A 21,226-nucleotide genomic window follows, 5' to 3' on the forward strand; every position below is an offset into this window, starting at 1 on the left:
AGAGAGAGAGAAATTATGTGACAAGTGTCTTAAAATTTACAGTTAACAATAGCCACTTAAAAGTGGCCAAAAGCAATCTCACATAGCTTCGCAAAATCTGCTTTATAGTTTTTAAAAAATGATTCTAAAAAAGCAGTTTTTCAACTTATTTTTGTGCAAGCCAAAGAGCTTATTTTAAGTGATAAGTGTTACAATCACTTTTTCCAGTGCTGTCAAGCGGTATATTATACACACATTTCTGTGTAACAATTGTGAAGACACAAATAGAAATAGCCGCAATTATAATGCTTCTCTTGCAAATTTCACAGAAGGAAAGATATGAGAAGAATGCAACTACAATGCTTTACTTAGAAATAAGGCCTGCAAGTATTATAAATGATAAGCACAACGCACATTTCCACATATTGGCTAAAACTATATGGAATTGCTGGCCTAAAAAAACGCACTAGTGTTCTACACTAGTAACTCCTTACAGCACTGAAAGCAGAAAATACAAAGGAAAGAAGTTGAGAATGTAACAATGCCAACAATAAAAGAAGTCGTTTGTTATAAAAGATTACCTGACTGGACAATAGTGAGGAAGTTTATCCAGAATCTCTAGCTCTTCAAGTGTGATCTGATCAATCTTGTTCACAACATATATGCATGGCATATATACCCTGCTACCCTCGATAACATCTATGAGATCATCCGCAGTGGCATCATACCGAAGAGAAACATCAGCATTATGAATTCTGTATTCGCTGCATATTGCCTTCACAGTTTCAAGGTCCAGGTGTGTGTTTGTCACAGTCGATGTGAAATTAATCCCACCCTTGTCCTTCTTCCTAAACGTCAGATTGGGTGGTTCTTTGTTTAACCTGACTTCGGCAAAGACATATAGGCATATAATAAGCAACTACAAGGACGCAAAGGGAACATAGCAAAATAAAATAGTTCTAGTAGGTTTTCAAACTTTGGAAGCTCAGATTCTTGCGCCCTCAGAACTCCAAAAACACAGGGGAGGCCCCTGCAACAAATTTGAAGGACTTCGTGGTGGAAGATGACTCTTTGATAAATCTAAAAGGAAGAAGTCACACTCTTTAAAATCTTCAAGTCTAAGGAATCCAAGACTCAAGAGGGCCATCTGGAACCTTTAAAATCTTAAGGGGTAGGTTTCTAGATCATTATGTTCCAACTTCCAACATTGACTGTGGAGATTTAGTATCAAAGTGAATCTGAACTTCAACCCATTAAATTTGAAATGTTAACATTTTCTATCAAAGAGGTTGTATATTTATATTTACTTGCCCAAGAACACAACCCCTACAGAAACCCTACTTCAACCACCAATGTAGAGATTCTATACTAAATATCCTGTCCCTCAAAAAAAATTTGCAAGCATCACTAATTAAAACCAATGCAAATCAAGCTAAAAATTGAAGAATTTCACATTCAAAATGGGAACAATGAGATTTATAAAAATTAAATATAAATATAAACAAAAAAATAGAAAAATAAATAAACTAAAGAAAAAAAACAATACAACAACAACAACAACAAAACCAGTGTAAAATGTCCTAATTTTTTCACACAAAACCGGTCCCAAGCCCGGGTAAAGGAGGAGGGTTGTGTTAGGTATCTGACAGCCAGCATAAAATTTGTCAGATCACTATGATATGAATCCTTACAAAAAAATAACAACTAAAAAAAAAACAATAAAAAATTAAAAAAATAAAAGGGAAGGCCCACAGAGGATACACCTCAGTGCCTCTTCTGCGTCATTTGCCCATATTCTTTTCTCAAGTTTTCCACAAAATCAGAACCCAACAATTAAATGGCGTTCAATTATGGATCTTTTATCAATATGATAGTAATTCTGGAGCCATGGTCCGTGGATGGCTGTCTTAGGCTCCAAAGGCAAAACCCTAACGGTAGGTCTCCTATTTGCCCATAAATAGGATCATAGGATGCCTTTCTGGAGAAAAATAGGATGTGAAGAGCGGGGAAAAAAGAAAGAAAAGGTGAGGATAAGAGGAAAAAGGATGCTGTAGTGAGGAATGCAAGAGCCAGAAAAGCAAGACAGCTCAAATTCTATTAGACAATACTACAAAGTAATGCTCATAGAGTAAAGGTACATTCTTGGTGTTTCCTTTTTTGTGATAAGTAAAGGAAACCTTATTGAGTAGGCATCAAGAGCTTGCCAACCCATGGTACAGAATGTCAAGCACCCTGAAGGTGTCACACAAATCAAAGATTACAAGAGTCATTAACAACAGTCCTCCACTATGCCAGCTATTGACCGCAGTAAAAATTCCTCTCTTTCCAAATGCACCAGAAAAATGCAAGGGGGATAAGGGCCATAGCCTTTCTCTTCTCCTTTGTTGTACAATCCCTTTCCAGGCCCAGAGTTTAGCTCCCACAAAGTTAGCAATAACCCAACATTGTTTGATCAGAAAGAACACCATGTTCCAGAGATTTCTTATCCATGTTCAATAAAGGAGGATGTGTTTTATAGATTCTGCATCAGCCATGCAAAGGGGACATCTGTTGGCGACCAACAGACCCCTTCTTTGCAAATTATCCATTGTCAAAATCTTACCATGGGTTGCCTCCCATGCAAAGAAGGCAACTTTTGTGGGAGCTGCAGTCTTCCAAATCTGAGTCCAAGGGAAATTAAAGTTGTTTGACTCCAAAGAGAAGAGCTTCCTGTAGAAGGATCTAACAGTGAAGGCCCCCTTCTCATCTAAGGCAGAAACAGGAATCAGTACTTTATGGTGGTGGAAGCTGAAAAGAAAGCTGTAAAAGTCCAAGAGCTGGTTGAGTTCCCAATCTTCCACATTTCTAAGGAAATGAATGTTCCAAAAGAGCACCTGATCTGAGGTTTGAAGGTGTTCATTGACGCAGGCATCTTTATCACAAGCCAAGTTGTAAATGGCTGAAAATAAGACACTAAGGACTTCTTGATTGCGCCACAAGCGAGGCCAAAAATAAAAGTTGTCCCAACTCCCCGCTTGAAATCTGATACAAGACGCAAAATAATTCCATCCTTTCCTAATGAAATTCCACACCCCTACACCATGTGGTCCTCTATTAGCCTAGGACATCCAATTTATGTTCAAGCCCATATTTCACAACAATGATTCCCCACCAAAGGCGGGCTTTCTCAATCATGAATCTCCACAACCATTTCCCTAATAAGGCTTTATTGAAAATGTGGAGGGACTTCAAACCCAAGCCTCCTAAATGAAAGGGCTGTTTCACCATGCCCATTAGACAAGGTGAAATTTGAATTCCGCCCTGAAGCTCCTCCAAAGAATCCTCCTTTGAATTCCTTCAAGTCTCTAGGCAACTGAATTTGGTAGGAGAAGAAGAGACATGAAGTGAATAAGGAGACCTGTCAAGGTGCTTTTAATGATAGTGATTCTGCCACCTCTTGATAAGAAATTCCTCTTCCAGCCAACCAGCTTTTTTCCAAATTTTTCAATGATGGGATCCCACACTCCTTTATCTTTGAATTTGGCACCAAGAGGACCAGGGTAGTTTATAAGGAAAGTACCACTTTGCAGCCCAAAAGATCAGCAAGGAGAGGCCCATCTACAGTTTCTCCAATTGGAATGATTTCGCATTTTCCAAGGGTAACTTTCAAACCTGAAACTGTCTCAAACTCTGCCAAGATACATCTCAAATTCAAAATGTGGAGTGGGTCATCCTCACAAAAAATGATAGTGTCATCTGCAAATAGGAGATGTGTGACCTTCATGGACCTTTCGTGTCTAACAACTCTTAGGGCCTTTGAACAGCCCTTCTCCGGTAGCTTTTATCAACATGAGACTCAGCACCTCCATCACCACAACGAACAAAAGGAAGATAGGGTCCCCTTGTCTCATACCTCTGGAGGAGCGAAAAAAATCAGTGGGGCACACATTGATTAACACTAAGAAACTTGGTGTGCTGATGCAATAAAAAAAATCAGTGGGGCACCCATTGACTAACACTAAGAAGCTTGGTGTGTTGATGCAATAAGCAATCCCACAACACCAATGCTCCCCAAAACCCATTTTCCTAAGAGTATAAAAAAGGATGCTCCAGTTGACATGATCAAGAGCTTTCTCCATGTCAAGTTTGAACCCATTTTTATTTTCCCTTTGGTAAATATCCACCACCTCGTTAGCTATGAGGGTTGCATCCATTATTTGTCTTTCCACGACAAAGGCATGTTAATATTGCCCAACGACTTCCAAAGTGGCTGTTTTAATCCTCGTAGCAAGGACTTTAGCAAGGATCTTATAAATACTTCCCACTAAGCTAATTGGACGAAAGTCCTTAATGTTGGTTACCCTAGGTTTATTCGGGATTAGGGTAAGGAAAGTGGCATTGATGCTCTCACAAATCTACCAAATCTAAAGAATTCATCAAAAGTGTTAATAAAGTCCTGCTTGAGCTTGCCCCAATTTGACTGGAAGAATGATAAGGAGTGACCATCTTACTCTAGCACTTTGTCTCCATTGCAATCTCCAATGGGTTGGAGGATTTTGGCTTACACAAAAGGCCTCTCAAGCCATTCTACAATGGAGGGGCTGATAGATTTAAAATCAATGTCATCCACTACAAGTCTCCAGCTTTCAGATTCAGAGTCGGGAGCTTTATAAAAGTTGCAAATTCTTTTTTTGATGTCCTCTTCCTCAGTTAAGGTGTTCTCCCCAATTTCAAAGTTGGAAATGGTGTTCAATCTACAATGGGCACTCGCAATTCAGTTGAAATATCCAGTATTCCGGTCTCTTCATGTTTATTTACTTATTTTTAAATTCTTATGGATTCTCGAGTACAAGCATAACTAGAATTTAATTTTATTTTTTGCAAAAATTGTTTCTTACAGGATTAATCATATTCTTTTTTGCGACGGAGCACATATGGTGTTCAACAATCCTCTTCATGAAGTCTTCTAAACTACCATGTATTTGATTCTCCATGGGGCTAGGGGTTGATTGGTAGGCATCTTAGGTTCACCTCAAGTCTAAATTTGCTGTTAAATCCCTTTTGTGTGTTAAATTTAAATTTTTTCTATTTTTAAAATTTCAAATTTTCATAAAAAAAATTTTAATTTTTCTTCAAAATAGAAAATTAATTTAAAGTTTTAAAATAATTTTGAATAGCTTCACAGAAGATAATTTAGCATAAAATAGCTTATAGGGACCTACACATGTATAATTATTCTTTTCACTTTCATTGCGTGGGAACTCTAAATTTTTGTTCTTGCTAACTCTACTATCATACCTTTCCCATTATGGATCATTAAGATAATGTTAGGCCAGCAACAATCCCCAATGTGGTATGAGAGACGAAACAACTACCTTCTGGGGAGAAAAAAAAAAGGTGTTAAAAAGAATGTAGCCAAATGAATGAGTTAAGAATATTTCTAAAGATGCATTGTTCTATTCTTCTTTAATATGTGTCTTTTCTCTCTTGATGATTGATATAACGTAAACGATATCCAGGCATAAACTTGACATTAACTAATGTAAGACCAAAAACTGAAAAGACATCGAGAAATTATTGGAAAAAAGGTAAAGTCCGTTAATTCAAGCAAGGGGTTAGCACACCAATCTTTATTCCATAGTAACCTATCCGAAATGTAAGCCCTACGATCCATTAGTTGGGAAATCAATAGGGGACTATCCCGAATGCCTATAAAAAAGACCCCCCCAAGGAAGGTAAGGCATCTCATCTTATCTCATTCTCATCCATATTTTTAATGTTGCAAACATTCAACCCTTCCATATTCCCTAACTTAAGCATCGAGTTGATCCCCTAAAGTACACCTCAAGTCCTCCAAGTCGTTTTTCTCTTATTCTTGGTAAGTGATCAACTTCGTGACTGATCCAAATTCTCCCGAACAAATTTTGGCAACAACAATTGACGCTATCTATGGGAAACTTGGAAGGATTTCTTTCTAAAACTCAATCATGGCTGCATCACCGAATTCCAAGTCTGAAACCGTTGCAAGTAATCAATCACCCTAGTCGGTTCATTCCCCACCACTAAACAATTCACCAAAATTGTGCCTTTAGACCAATTTCTAGCCTTCCAAAAGGAAGGTGGAAGATACCAACGAGTAAGGCAGTGGTACCACATGAAGCATCCTTGAAAATTTCATATCCGCCGAAGTAGAAGGGGCCAACAGTGTGGGCGTTAATGAGCAATAGTAGGAATTTGAAGAAAAACTCAAGAGAATTGATCATATTAAAAAGTTGGTAAAAAAGTTCGCAACCACCCCTTAATAGGGGAAACCTCAGTTAGATCTTCTGATCCTCCCTTCACCAAGGAAATAATGGAGATCCCTCTGCCCAATATAGAAGGATATGAAAGGTAGTCAGATCCCCACGACCACCTTGACACCTTCATGATGTTGATGCGATTGCAAGGTACACCTGATGCAATTATGTGCCAAGCATTTGCAGCAACCTTGAAGCGAAATGCTAGAGCATGGTACTAGACATTGAAGCCCTACTTGGTTGGGTCTTTCCCTGAGATGGAGAAGCAATTTGTGGGGAATTTTGTCAGCAGCCAAAAAATGGCAAAGACTTCAACCTACCTTATAAGCCTTGTTCAAGGAGAGAGGGAAACATTGAAAAAATTTATGCTTAGAGGGAGTAACAATAGCTGCCTTGACAACAACTCTGCAACCTTGTAACTTGCTGAATTTCATAGGGAAGAAACCCCTGACTGATATAAGAGAGCTAATGGTGCGAGCCCAAAAATATAGCAACCTAAAGGAGGTTATCATCATAATAACAACAACAAATCTCAAATTTGAAGAGAGAATTTACCAGAGACATTGATAAAATTGTCGAGGGAGGAGTAAGGAAACATACCTCTAATAAAGACTTCCCTTCAAAGTATGGAGAATAAGAGAACCAAAGAAAAACTATTTTTAGGAGAAAAAGTGGTGGAACGGATCACGAGAGTTTGTGAGATGCGAATCATGCTAGGGAGATATAACCAGAAAACGGGCACTACTCAAAAAAATGGTCCATCTGATGAGCTCCGCTTATGAGACTCAAAAATGTTCATCTAATAAGCACCGCTCATAAGGCAACAAGAGACGAGCACTGCTGTACAAAAAATTAGCCCATTTGATGAGCATCACTCATAAGGCCCAAAAAAATGCCCATTTTATGAGCACTGCTCATGAGGCAACAAGAGACGAACACCGCTCAACAAAAAATTAGCTCATCTGATGAGCACTGCTCATGTCATGAGACAACAAAAGATGGGCACTGCTCGACAAAGAATTGGTCTATCTGATGAGCACAACTTATGAGACCCAAAAATGCCTATTTGATGAGCACTATTCATGATGCAACAAGAAACGGGCACTACTCGATAAAAAATTGGTCTATCTAACGAGCACTGCTTATGAGGTCCAAAAATATCCATCTAATGAGCACTGCTCATAAGGCAGCAAAAGACAGGCACTACACAACTAAGTACAAGCCCATTTGATGAGCATCGCTCATAAGGCAACAAGAAACAGGAATTGCTTGGTAGAGTATTGGCCCGTCTAATAAGCATCGCTCATGAGACCAAAAAACGCTCATTTGATGAAAACTACTCACGAGGCCACAAGAGACGAGCACTACTCGACAAAAAAGTGGTCCATCTAATGAGCATCGCTCATAAGGCCCATAGTAGTCAAAAGTGCGACTACGAGCGAGGTGCAATGGGGCGACGAGGCTAGCACCTCATCAGGGTTGAGGTGATGCGACCTTCAAGACGCGCAAGTAGGTGCAATGAAGCACACTGAGGCTCCAAGCACAATGAGTCGCACCTAAGATATCTGACCTTTTACCTTCCCTTTTTTCAAAAAAATAAAAATAAAACACCTTCGACTCAAACCTACAAGAGCCCTTCGTCTGCCTTCTCAAACTCGTCCACCTTCTCAAACCCATTCACCTTCTTCTTCTTCCTTCTTCGTCCACCTTCTCGAACTCATCCACCTTCCTCCTTCTTCTTCTTCTTCTTCTTTAGGGCTCAGTGTTCTGTTGCTGCTGCTGCCTGCTTCTTCTTCTTCTTCTTCTTCTTCTTCTTCTTCTTCGTGTTCCTCAAGGCTCACTGGCTTAGTATTTTTCTGTTGCTGACTCAGCTTCTTCTTCTTCACATTCCTCAGGGCTCACTGGCTCAATATTTTGCTGCTGCTGCTGCCTGCTGGTGGCTGGCAGGCTGCCCTTGCCTTGGCAAGTTATATATTAAGTTGCATTAAGCCACTAAGTTAATATTATATAATATGTAATTAATTATGTAGTTTAATGCAAGTTTATAATTAATATATAACATTTTTTACTGAATTTACCATAGTTCTTTTTTTTGGAAATACAATATACAAACTGTACATTTAAATTCTAAATTACTATTGATGTGTTTTCATATATCAATTACCCATCAAATAGGCATTGTACACAATTTTAATAATTGTGCGCGAAAGTAACCTTTGCGCCTCAATGCGCCTTGCACCTTTGACTTCCATGATGAGACCCAAAAATGTCCATTTGATGAGCACCCCTTATGAGGCAACAAGAGATGGGCACTACTCAGCAAAGAATTGGTCTATCTAATGAGCACCACTCATGAGGCCCAAAAATGTCCATTTGATGAGCATTGCTAATGAGGCAACAAGAGACAAGCATTGCTCAGCAAAAAATTGGTACATCTGAAGAGCATCACTCATAAGGCCTAGAATGTTCATCTAATGAGCACTGCTCATGAGGCAACAAGAGACAGGCACTACTCATTTAAGTACAGGCCCATTTGATGAGCACCGCTCACAAAGCAACAAGAAACAGGCACTGCTCGGTAAAGTATTGGTTCATCTAATGAGCATCGCTTATAAGGCCCAAATATGTCCATTTGATGACTTAATCCAAATCTTACGATAGTAAAAGGACTTATAGTAAATACAATATACTCTCGAGCCAAAAAGGTAACTCTAAGACTCGAGAGTAGGGGACAACTGATACAACCTAAAAGAGACCCTAGTATTAAACTTGACATAAACTAGTAATATCTGTTAACTAAATCAGGGGGTAGTATACCAATATTTACTCTCTAGTAACTATCCGAAACAATCCATTAGTAGGGAAATCAATATGGGGAGTATCCCAAATGCCCATAAAAAGGACCCTCCCAAGGAAGGTAAGGCGTCTCATCTTATCTCAATCTCATCCATACTTTTGCAAACATACAATCCTTCTAGATTTCCTAACTTAGGCATCGGAGTGATCCCCTAGAGTACACCCCCCGTCCTCCAAGCCATTTTTCTCATATTCTTGGCAGGTGATCAAAGTCGTGATTGACCCAAATTCTCCCGGACAAATTTTGGCATGATAAATTTGTTCAATCAACCAATGTAACCATTGAATCCCATAGGTGATGCACCATAGTTCCCTTAGGAATTCTTGAGGTGAGAGAACACGCATATTGGACTGGATTAGCAAAAGTGTTGCAAGGGGTGACTCGATATTTTTTTTTTGGTATCGCAAAAAATAAGGTTATTGATAGAGAAATAATATAAATACAGGCAAAGAAGAAAACCTACAAAATAGAGAGAGAGAGAGAGAGAGAGAGAGAGAGAGAGAGAGAGAGAGAGAGAGAGAGAGAGAGTATAAAAATTATAAAGTAGAAAAATAAAAGAACTGATACAAAAACAGTAGACCAATCACGCTAAACATCTTCAAAACATAATCCCTTGAAACAACCAGCAGCAACATCCCAAAAAGAGCCCAAATACTGAATCTTATCCAAACAAAAAGCCAAGAAGTCTTCACTTTAAAAATACGATGGTTCCTTTCCATCCAAATACCCCACAACACAGAAAACCAACCACATCTTCATAGAGCAGCCTTGTCTTTCCTCCTCCCAAACACCAAAAAAAAAAAAAAATAGCCAGCATATCCTCCACATAGTCCGGACGAACCCAATTTTTCACAATAAAACCAAATAACAAGTTCCAAATCCTCCAAGAGAGAGAACAGTGCAAGAACAAATGAGGCTTTTGGAACTATCAAAACAAAGAACATACATGTATGCAAATAATGCCTTAGAATGCCTCCTCCTTTGCAACATATTGTTAGTGTTAACTCTATTAAAGAACAACCAACCAAATAAAAGCCTTAATTTTAGAGGAAACTCTGGCAATCATATGAAAGAAAGAAAAGGGCATATTCTCTCAAGTAAAGGACCCCAAGAAAGAATTGGGAGGAAATTCTCATGAAGACTCCAGCACTCACTTCCTCACATCTGCTCCATTGGAAGGACATCAACCCTCCAATAAACTCAACCAAGACCCATGCTCCTCCACCTCTCTATCATCCAATGACAAAACATAAATGAAAATCCCACAAAAAATTCTCCCCATTAGAAAAAAAAAAAAAAAGCCACTATGTAATAAGAAAGCCAATAAACAAGGAAACAACATGAAAAAACCCAAATCCTCCACCCAAGGGTCTTCCCAAAAATGAATACTCATCCCATTGCCCACCTCAAATTTGGTATTAGGAATAAAATGTGGATAAAGCTAAGATATGAACCTCCAAGGACTCTCACGAGAATATCTAAAACCTACTCTAGTATCCCCATCCATTAGCTTGTATGCCAAATTTACTTTTATTAGTTTATGCCAAAGTGAGTCCTCCACTAAAAGGAAACCTCCAAAAAATTTAGTCACTAAGACACTGTTTTTAGACACCAAATTCCCAAGACCAAAACCCCCTTCTTTTTTAGACCTACACACCACCACCCATCTAACCAAATGATCTTTCCTATCCCCCAACCCAAACCACTGAAAGTCTCTCATGATTCTCTCAATAGTCCTATCCACCCCTAGGAACTCTAAGAATAGACACAAAAGGTAAGGAGGAATACTTGAAAGATCAGATGGAACAAGAGTTACCCAACCACATGAAGAAAAAAAAATTATAAAAGCACCCTTCCACCTATCAAGACACTTACACACCTACTCTACCAAAGGAGACCAAAAGCCCATGCACTCAGGATTATCACCCAACAAAATTCCTAAATACAACAAAGGCCAGACAAGGATAGCATGACCTGCTAAAGAAGCAAACTTTGAAGATCTATCACCTCTTCATTTAATACCAGCAATGCCACTTTTCCCTAAATTCACTTTTAACCCAGAAAAACACTCAAAAAATAGTAGCAAAATGATGAGCACATTTAAAAAAGACTCACAACGATCCTCTAAGAAGAAGATAGTGTCATCAGTAAACTAAAGATTAGTAACTATGACTGTCACTACCAGCTCCAATACCTCTCACAAACCCTCATATACTGCCCTCACTATCAATCTACTCAAACAGTCAACTGGGGTACAAGGTATGCTCTCTCAACCCTAGAACTCCACTATTACCATTGAGGACAGACTTGAACAGCAATAGAGGTCCTCCGAAGGTCACCTGGGGCTTCTCAAGTATTCATTTTTTTTTATGGTTGCAGGTGCCTACAGACAAGCTGTAGATGCAAAGATCAATGAGCTGGTTTTTTGGTATAAGACCAACAGTAATGACAAGGGAAAATTTCTTCTCAAGACCAAGCTTTGGCAAAAGAAGATATTCATACTAATGTTGCAATTATCTACTCTTGCAATGGGTATCAACTATTAAAAGGCAGTTGTCGTGGCCTCGTGTCATTGGCAGTCAATGGGCTCCTTTTAGTATTTTCAAATCTGTTACTACTAACACAAAAACACTGCTCTCAAATTGGAGTGCACGCTCGAAGAAACAAATTTTAACTAAATGGGTAACAAACACAACTTTGTAAGGAATTTTCAAGACTGTTTATATGTGAACTAATACTTTTTCCAGAACAGCCACCAGAACATGTGTAAACGAATGGTTGTAGAGTTCAAATATTACCTTATACCAAATCCTTCAAGCTCTTTCTCTATCAAGCGCTTATGAGTAATTGGCTTTATTGCGTCTAGAACAATTAAAATACAATTGCATGTCCTAGCTGTGCTGATAACCTGAATTGTAACAAGAAGAAAATTTAATGGGCTAACAGAAAACATGCATGTAGCAATGAAACATAAACCAAAGGCATCTTAAAACCATGTATAAATATAATTGCATTTTAGCTTCAACAAGCAAAAGAAACAGATAAAACAGTTAAACACAACATTCATTAGCACTCATGCCCCAAAATGAAAAACATAATTTTAAATCCACATCCATCATATTTAAAAATAAGTTCGGTTATCTACATATGTTCATGTTTACCACACGAGTTAAATCATTCATGAATTGCCTAGATTGAAATTTCCATGAGGATATAGATTTTAAACAGGTAGGGCAAAAACCAAGCCAAAAAAAAGCTGGCGAGGAATGATAATGAAGTATGAAATCTTTCTGAAAAGCTAAAACCTTTGCAACCTCAACATAGACCTAACCTTCAAATCTACAAACTCAGTTACTAAAAATAATATTCACTTTTAGTATTGAATAATATTCACAGTTTGATAAAATTTAAAATTTTAAGTTGAGCAAGAGCTCATATGTCACACAAACTACAGTCCAATTCCAAAAGGTTGATTATTCCACCAATCATGACGGAAGACAAAATCTCTTAATTCTTTCCTAACAAGAATTAAAAATCATGCTCAAAAAGGGTTATGAATTAGAGAAAAGAAATCAGAAACAGACTATAAATACATATATTTCCAGAAAAATATTTTTTTTATAGAAAAAAGAAACTTTATTAAGAAAAGAAAGAATATAAAAGAGTAAGAAATAAGAACCCTTAACATAAACCAACCAGGGAAAAAAAAGACAAAAAAATAAAAAAAAGATAAGAAATTTCAGGATAACAAAGCTTTCCAGAAATTAAAATAAAATAAGAAAATGCATTTGATTATTCTAATTCTTATTGCTAAGGCCTCATAGGCTCTCATATACATTGTTGGTTCACAACCTAAGAGTTTATGCTTTTAGATAAAGTGGTAATATGATATGGTACCAAAGCCTGGTTGCCAGGAGGTCCTAAGCTCTCTTGTTGCCAATATTTATTGTTTATTTGTTAAGATTTATCTCATTCCCTACAATTGGTGTTGTTTATCGTTTGTTTATCCCTCCACGTGCTGTCGGACTGTACATGCGGGGAAGTGTTGAGGCCTGATATACATTATTGGCCCACAATGTAATAGCTTAAGCTTTTAGGTAAAATGGTAATCTTACACTTATCAAATTTAAAAAATATATAAAATATAAAAATCAAGCAGACATCAAATTTCATAAACAATCACGTATATATAGTCATCAAAACAGAAGATATATTAATATATAATAGCAACACAAAGTTGAATACATGAAACAAGAGTTAGATTTTACCTGCCTTCCTCTACCCTTCCCATCCTTGGCTCCCTCTATAATACCAGGAAGATCCAATAACTGGCAATGACAAAGAGAAAGAATGAAAAGCATATTAATATATCTAAAATAAGCATCAAGGATCTGCAGACAGGAAAAATAATATCTCCCATGAAACCACAAAACAGTTATTTATGATGAACTGTTCCATGCATCATGCATGAGAGCAAGCCTTGACCCAATGGTAAGGATGATACACCCACCTAAAGGTCATACATTCCAGTCATGGAAACAACTTCTCCACATATGGTAAGGCGGTGCACATCATGCATTGATCAGACCTTGATATGGCATGAAAACCTTTCGTACTGGGTGTCGCCTTTTTTTTATCCATGCAAAATATAGCATGAAAGGAGCAAAATGCTAAGGGAGCATTTGTTTGATCTAAATGACCTTTGAATAGAGGTTATGTCAAGTTAGACATCAAAGCATTTGGTGGGAACTCGAAAAGTGTTTAAAATTCCTCTAATAGAATTGGACATGGAAACACGCCTAAATCAAATTTAGAGATCGCTTTCCCAATTGTATCCCTTATAAAAAATGAAAATAAAAAAAATATCAATATCCAAGTGATTAAAATTAAAATAATAAATTTTAATTTTAAAAAATAATAAATTGTATTATTTTTATTTTAATTATTAATTAAATATATGATAAGAAAGTATTATTTATGTTAAATTTAAAACTTTAGTTTATGTAATTGCTCATTAATTTTATCAAATATTTAAATTCTTAAGCTTTGAGAAGGCTAAAATTGAAAAACAACACATTATCAGATATTTGATAGCTAACAATAGAAATAATTCAGATCTTAGATTCAGTGATCAGTTCAAGTTCAATTCAGAATTGGTTTACAAAATCAGATTTGAATTCAATGTTCAACACTAAACACTTAATTTTACCAAACGCCCCCTAAGCAAACAACATTTTATTTTAATACCCACAGAGCCTTGGAAAATATAACAATTTCCCAGAATGATTATAACTTTGCTGGTCACTATTGAAAACAGAATTTATGTGTAACCTTTGTCAAGCTACAAAATACAAAAGAAAAAAATAAGCATTTAGAACAGAATGGTGAAAACCTGATATAGACATTCACCTATATTTTAATGCCAAAATATACAAGAAACAAATGCAAGAGGAGAATATGAAAGTGTAAGTAATTTTCTGGCCAACAGTCATCATCTTTTGATCTAAATCTCCAGTAATGTCACCCTCATCCAATCCACTTGGCTATTCTCTCACAACAATTCCTTCAGAATACTGCAACAAAGTCTATATTGCAGCTATGAATTCAAGAACAGAGTTATCTAGCACTTGGTTATCCAGCTGGGGGAATTTTTCATAAATACAAAAAATACAACTTTATGGAATACAAAAGCCACACATGCAATGCATAAAAAATGTTAGTAAATTTTTCGTTTTGAAAACATTTGTATGAAATAATAAATACCAACAAAAATAGTTTGGCACTATTTACTTGTGAAAATAGTTTTATTTTCTATTTCTACTTTTCTAATAATTACAAAAATGCCACTTTATTTTCCAATTCTCCAAACTTACATAGAAAAGTTCGAGAACTTTTTTTTTTTATCATTTTCTAAATTTCTAACTCTTACTTTGCATATGGAGAGCATGAAATTCGGATCTTGAACTTTAATTTGTGTGGATTATATATTGAGTTTCCTCCATCCACACAAATAGAAATCCAAGCCCCAAAATCCATGATCCATATACTACCCTTATATAATTTTTTAGAAAATTGAAAACAGGTTGTCTTTTTTGTAATTATTTTGAAATCTCCAAATAAAAATTGAGAAATTGTTTTGCGCATTTAAACAAATTTTTTACTTTCTACCTTTTTAATTCAAATCTTGAAAACTAAAAAATAAGCTAAAATTTTTATAATTCTTTGAAAAATTGAAAAATGGAAAATGCTTTCCACAACCAAAGGGACCCTTAGATTCTATGTTAGGAGTGTGGAGAGAGACATACTAAAGAAACACTTCAGTTCAAAATGTTCCAAGGACAAGGAAAACTAAAAAAGAATGCAAACAATGTAAATACTCTCAAGAGAAAAAAAAAGAAGTAATTAAGATTGCAGACCAAAAAATAATATAATCACAGTTTTTTTCCTTCCTCTTATTTTTTCCTTCAAAACATGTCATAATAAAATTATGAATACTAGACACGCTTGGTGAATCTTTAAAGCAACTATAAATTCAATTGGGGTTTAAAACCCATGCTCATGAGGGGGAAAGAAAAGCAAATAAAAGAGAAAAAGCTTATCTCCCTCAGAAACATTTGAGGCAATGTGTAAAAATCAGCATCTTCACTCTCTTTTTCTATACTATAGCAACAAGAATTATGTAAGAATACATGTCATTCTTCTTAATGAAGCAAATGTATGTTCAAGCACTATAAGAAGGCTGTTCATAATTACTTTTTATTTCAAGATTCTTAAGTACATAACTTTCTAATTCTAGGTTGCTGCCACACCAAAAAGAAAGATGCACTCGATGACCCCTTAAACCACCCATAAAGCACATGAAAATGATACTGTGATAGTACCTGAAGTTTAGCTCCTCGATACATGATCACACCGGGAATACAAGTTAAGGTCGTAAATTCATAGGATGCAACCTGTAAAGCACAGGGAGTAATAAGGCCCGCAGAAATTGTCAAAGGAAATTTTAGCAGGCATTTTCATGACAAACATGTGACAAGTTGAACCATATTTTATAATCAGAGATGTACAAGGCATTACTAGCTTGTTTTTAGGGTTTTTTTTTTTTTTTTTTTTTGAAAGGGGTGTATTGTGGCTTCAATGAGTTACATTGTGGCATCATGCATGAGCCACATCATGTTACAATTCATCATTTCTTCATATTGATGTCAATTATATTAAAAAATTAATAATAAGTGAAGGGTTATCACAAATTGTAAGATAACTGGACAAGTTTCTAAAACACATTTAACAGAAGTATTTCATAAACTTAAAAGTTTCTACGCAAGCAATGGAAAGTAGGTTGTAGGTACAGAATACGAGGTCTCATTGAATTTTTGTGACCTTGTATCTTAGGATGAAAAAAGTTGAAAATTGTGCCTTGGAAAAGGCACAAGGCATCCTGAGTACACACAGAACTCACAATCTTCAACATATTAAATTAAAAGAGTTACCTACCTCCGAAAAAGTGCCAGTTAATTTATTCAATAGTGTTGATTTTCCAACCGAAGGAAAACCCACTAAACCAACTCTTGAATCTCCACTTTTAGTGACATCAAATCCTTCACCGCCACCGCCACCGCCACCTTTGGTTGGTGGGGCAAGAAGTTCCCTCCGTAGCTTTGCAAGTTTTGCCTAACAACACAAAAGCAATCACATACTAGTCTAGATGAAAAGATAAAAATTTGTGAGAAAGTCAAAACTATTGAACACAAATAAGCACCAATGCAAGCATTGATATTTCATTTCTTATTGTGCACTGAACAGCAACCCAAAGAATGAAATAGCACCATCTTTATTGCCGAATGTGTGTGCTACAAAGGCATAGCAATCAACACTAGAAACACATCCTTCACACTTGGTGCAAAAAAAAAAATGTAAAATAAATGCAAACAACCCACCAATATTTTCCATTAAACTAACACATAGGAATCTTTGGCTTCATCTGCCACTACTTACAGATCTGAGTCAAAAAAAAAAAAAGTAAACTTAATAAGTGCATTTAATGATAAGCTTTAAAAGTTAATAGTATTTGATAGTTAGAAAATAAGTATTAACTTGACTAATAATAATGATACCTTTTAATAATAATTTATATATAATAATAATGTATGACTACATATTCTAATAAAAATATTTATCCCCAAAAGTCCCCAAAGTAAAGCTTCCATTATCAATAGGGATATCTCTAAGCCCACAACCCCAAATAAAGAAGTCAAATTTCTCATACTTGTGGAGGTCCAAAGATTCCCTAGGATCTCTCTAGAGCAGCAAGCATAAACCCCTCCCCCCAAAATCCCAATAAGGGCTACACAAACCAAAAATGTCTACAAGATCATCAAGCAATTGATTTCTCAAAGAGACACCATTTGGCCCATAAATGCAACTGAACCACCAATCCTACACCTCTAATATCAAGGACAGACAGAAAATAGGACCCCTCAAGGATTTTCTTAAAGAATGCTATTCAAGTATCCCAAACGATAATTTGACCCCCAGATGCCCCCTACGAGGGAAGATAAACCCAGTCTTTATGTCTACTTTCTCAAAGACTTCTAATCATGAAGGCTTCTAATAATATAATATTATTATAACACAGTAAAATTTTTATCTAATACAAATATTATAATTGTATGTGGTAATATCATTTTCTTTTTTTGATAAGTAATAAGTTTATTGATATCAAAAATGAACACCAAGTACACAAGGAGTGTACATGGAGTAAACAAATCAAAAACAGAAATTACAAGCATCTAATAAATCAAAAACAGAAGAAAATGATTGGTTTCGCAAAGCAGCCAACCAATCCATCAAAGTTGTAAAGATAAATAGCTTCAGGTCCAAAATGGATCTTTCCTTATCTTCAAAACACCTACTATTTCTCTCCCTCCAAAGACACCACAATAAACAATGAGGAACTATCAACCAAATAAACCCATTTCAATAACGACCAAATCTGCCTTGCCAACACGCTAGAAGTCCCACTACAGATTGCAGCATAACCCAGCTCACTCCAAACAAACCCAACACCATAACCCACAAGTCCATTACAGCCGGACAATGAATAAAAAGATGATCAACCGCCTCATTATTACACTTGCACATGTAGCACCAATCCAATGTCCAAACCTTTCGTTTTCATAAATTGTCAATCATTAAGCATTTCCCTAAAGCAGCAGTCCAAACGAAAAAAGCTACTCTAGATGGAATTTTCTGTTTCCAAATGCTTTTCCAAGGAAAGCCACAATCTTTGGAGCCCATTAAAATACCATAATAACCTTTAACCAAGAAGCCCTTCTCTATATCAAATTTCCAGCACATCTTATCCTCACCAAACCCCTTCACCGATGCACCATATATGGTATCCATAAAACCAGTCAAGGCCTCTAATTCCCGAAGATGCATACCCCTAAAGAAACTTACATCCCAAAACAAGACTCCATTATCAAACTTCATAAGCTCAGCCACGCTAACTTCTCTATCTCGGCAAAATCTATACAAATCAGAATAGCTGACTGCAAGAGACATCTCACCACACCAATGGTCTTGCCAAAATTTCACCTTAGACCCATTTCCAATATCATATAGAACGTGGCAAGAAAAAGAAGGCCATCCCCGACTAATACTTTTCCACAAGCCAACACCATGTGGACCATTAACAGGCCTAGTACACCAACCACTCCATTCACAGCTGTATTTCACCTCTATCACTTGCCTGCAAAGAGCAGCCTTCTCCATCCCAAATCTCCATAACCACTTCCCAAGCAAAGCTTCATTAAACTGTCTTACCTTCCTTATCCCCAAACAACACCCGAAGAAATGGGAGAGCAAACAGTGTCCCATTTAACCAAATGGAATTTTGGTTCATCACCAATGCCACCCCATAAAAAATTCCTTTGAAGTTTCCCAATACGGTTAGCTACAGCAGCAGGATAGGAAATAAATATAGAAAGTAAGTGGGTAAATTAGATAGAGTGCTTTTAATTAACGTGACTCTACCTCCCTTAGATAAGTACAAACGTTTCCACCCTGCTAAACTTCGTTCTATCTTCTCCAAAATTGGGTTCCATATTGTCTTATCCTTGAATTTGGCTCCCAAAGGAAGACCCAAATATTTCATAGGAAGATTGCCTTGTTTACAGGCAAGGACGTGCAAGAATAAGTCAAAATTAAACACCGTACCAACAGGAACCAACTCTGACTTGCCCAAATTTATCTTTAAGATAAAGACCGCCTCAAACCACATAAGTATCACATGGAGAAACAAAATCTGATCCAGATCAGCATCACAAAAAATTTGAGTATCGTCCGCAAAGAGAAGATGAGACACCACCAAAGCTCTTCCCTCTATACGCCCCACACCAAAGCCTGACATGTGACCATCATGGACAGCTTTATCCAACATTCTCCCCAGGGCTTCCATAACCAAGACAAACAACAAAGGAGACAATGGGTCACCTTGTCTCAACCCCCTAGAGCTCTCAAAAAACCGACAGGGAGTGCCATTTATCAGAATGGAGAAACGAACTGTAGATATACAAAAGAAAATCCACCGCCTTCATTTGGCAGAGAACCCACCCCGCTCTAATAACTGCATAAGAAAACCCCAATTTACATGATCAAAAGCCTTCTCAACATCTAATTTGCAAAGTAGCCCTGGCACCCCAGTTTTCAATCTACTATCAAGGCATTCATTAGCAATAAGTACAGGGTCAAGAATCTGCATGTTCCTCACAAAAGCATTCTGTGAAGTTGAAATTGTATCTTCCATAACCGTGCAAAGTCTGGTGGGTCAAGAATCTGCCTGTTCCTCACAAAAGCATTCTGTGAAGTTGAAATTATATCTTCCATAACCGTGCGAAGTCTGGTGGCTAAGACCTTAGCAATGATCTTATAAACCCCCCCAACAAGACTAATAGGGCAAAAATCCTTTACTTCAATTGCTTCATTTTTTTTAGGAATGAGGGTGATGAAAGTAGCATTCAGGCTTTTCTCAAACTGGCCTTTAGCAAAAAAATGATGGAACACAGCCATAAGATCAGGTTTGAGAATCCCCCAGCAAGCTTGGAAGAAAGCCATTGTAAATCCATCTGGTCCAGGCGATTTATCACCATTAAAATTTTGTATGTCATCAAAAATTTCCGCCTCCTCAAATGGTCTTTCTAACCAATCCGCATTATCACCGGATATTCTTGGAAATACTAAGACTTCTAGGAATCATTGACTAACTTGTTGCTCAAAGTATAAATTCATGAAAAATTGAGTGATGTAATCAGCAATCATACCTTGATTGGAAGACAAAGCACCATCCACAAGGCTCTCAATACCATTATTTCTTCTATTAGAATTAGCCATTCTATGGAAAAAATTGGTATTTGCATCCCCCTCCTTCAAATGTAGCACCCTAGACTTCTGCCTCCAACTAACCTCTCCTAAAAGAGTGAGCTTTTCAATATTGGTGCAGAGAGTAGCTTGTTCTAACATTTCCTCAGCTGTTAAAGGATGAGTTTCCTCTCTAACATCCAAGTCATTCAATTTGTTCCAAAGTTGCTGTATCTTGACAGTGACATTCCCAAATTCCGCCTCGTTCCACTTTTTTAAATCCAACTTCAATGCTGCCAATTTCTTAGCTAGTATGAAACTAGGATTTCCTTGGAACGAATAGGATGCCCACCACTCCTTCACTTTATCAACAAAGTTCTCCACCCACAACCACATATTTTCAAAGCGAAAAGGAGTTCTACCTCTCTGATGACTCCCCCCCTCCAACAGAATTGGGTAGTGATCAGAAAGTATTTTGGACAGCCTTCTCTGTGAAAATTGAGTGAAGTGATCTGCCAAGAACGGAGAGACAAGAAACCGATCTATTCCAGAAGCGGAGGAAGAATTGGACCAGATGTAAAGGCCTCCTCCCATAGATATATTCGATATATCCATCAGCCCATGAAAAGAGATCAAATCCGAAAATTCATGCATAGCATGAGTATAACTTACAGCCCCTAGTCTTTCCGATGGGAAGCGGATTATATTAAAACCTTTATATAACAGACATTACTATATTATTTTATTATTGTATCTT

General features: G+C 36.9%; 1 protein-coding gene across 3 annotated transcripts in view; it reads right to left on the minus strand.

Moving 5' to 3' along the window:
- The window catches only part of LOC131159211 (developmentally-regulated G-protein 3), a 36,543-nt gene that overhangs the window by 6,061 nt on the left and 9,256 nt on the right, over window positions 1–21,226 (minus strand). For 2 of the 3 annotated variants that reach the window (XM_058113934.1, XM_058113933.1), the window contains exons 3-7: window positions 16,606–16,782; window positions 15,993–16,064; window positions 13,380–13,439; window positions 11,910–12,019; window positions 561–860 (exon numbers count right to left, since the gene is read on the minus strand). In XM_058113934.1, coding sequence (XP_057969917.1) covers window positions 561–860; window positions 11,910–12,019; window positions 13,380–13,439; window positions 15,993–16,064; window positions 16,606–16,782 — 719 coding nt within the window. The remainder of the gene's footprint in view (window positions 1–560; window positions 861–11,909; window positions 12,020–13,379; window positions 13,440–15,992; window positions 16,065–16,605; window positions 16,783–21,226) is intronic. The other variant, XM_058113935.1, reaches the window with a different exon arrangement.

Source organism: Malania oleifera, chromosome 7 (genome assembly GCF_029873635.1).
Source record: "Malania oleifera isolate guangnan ecotype guangnan chromosome 7, ASM2987363v1, whole genome shotgun sequence".
NCBI classification, from domain to species: domain Eukaryota; kingdom Viridiplantae; phylum Streptophyta; class Magnoliopsida; order Santalales; family Ximeniaceae; genus Malania; species Malania oleifera.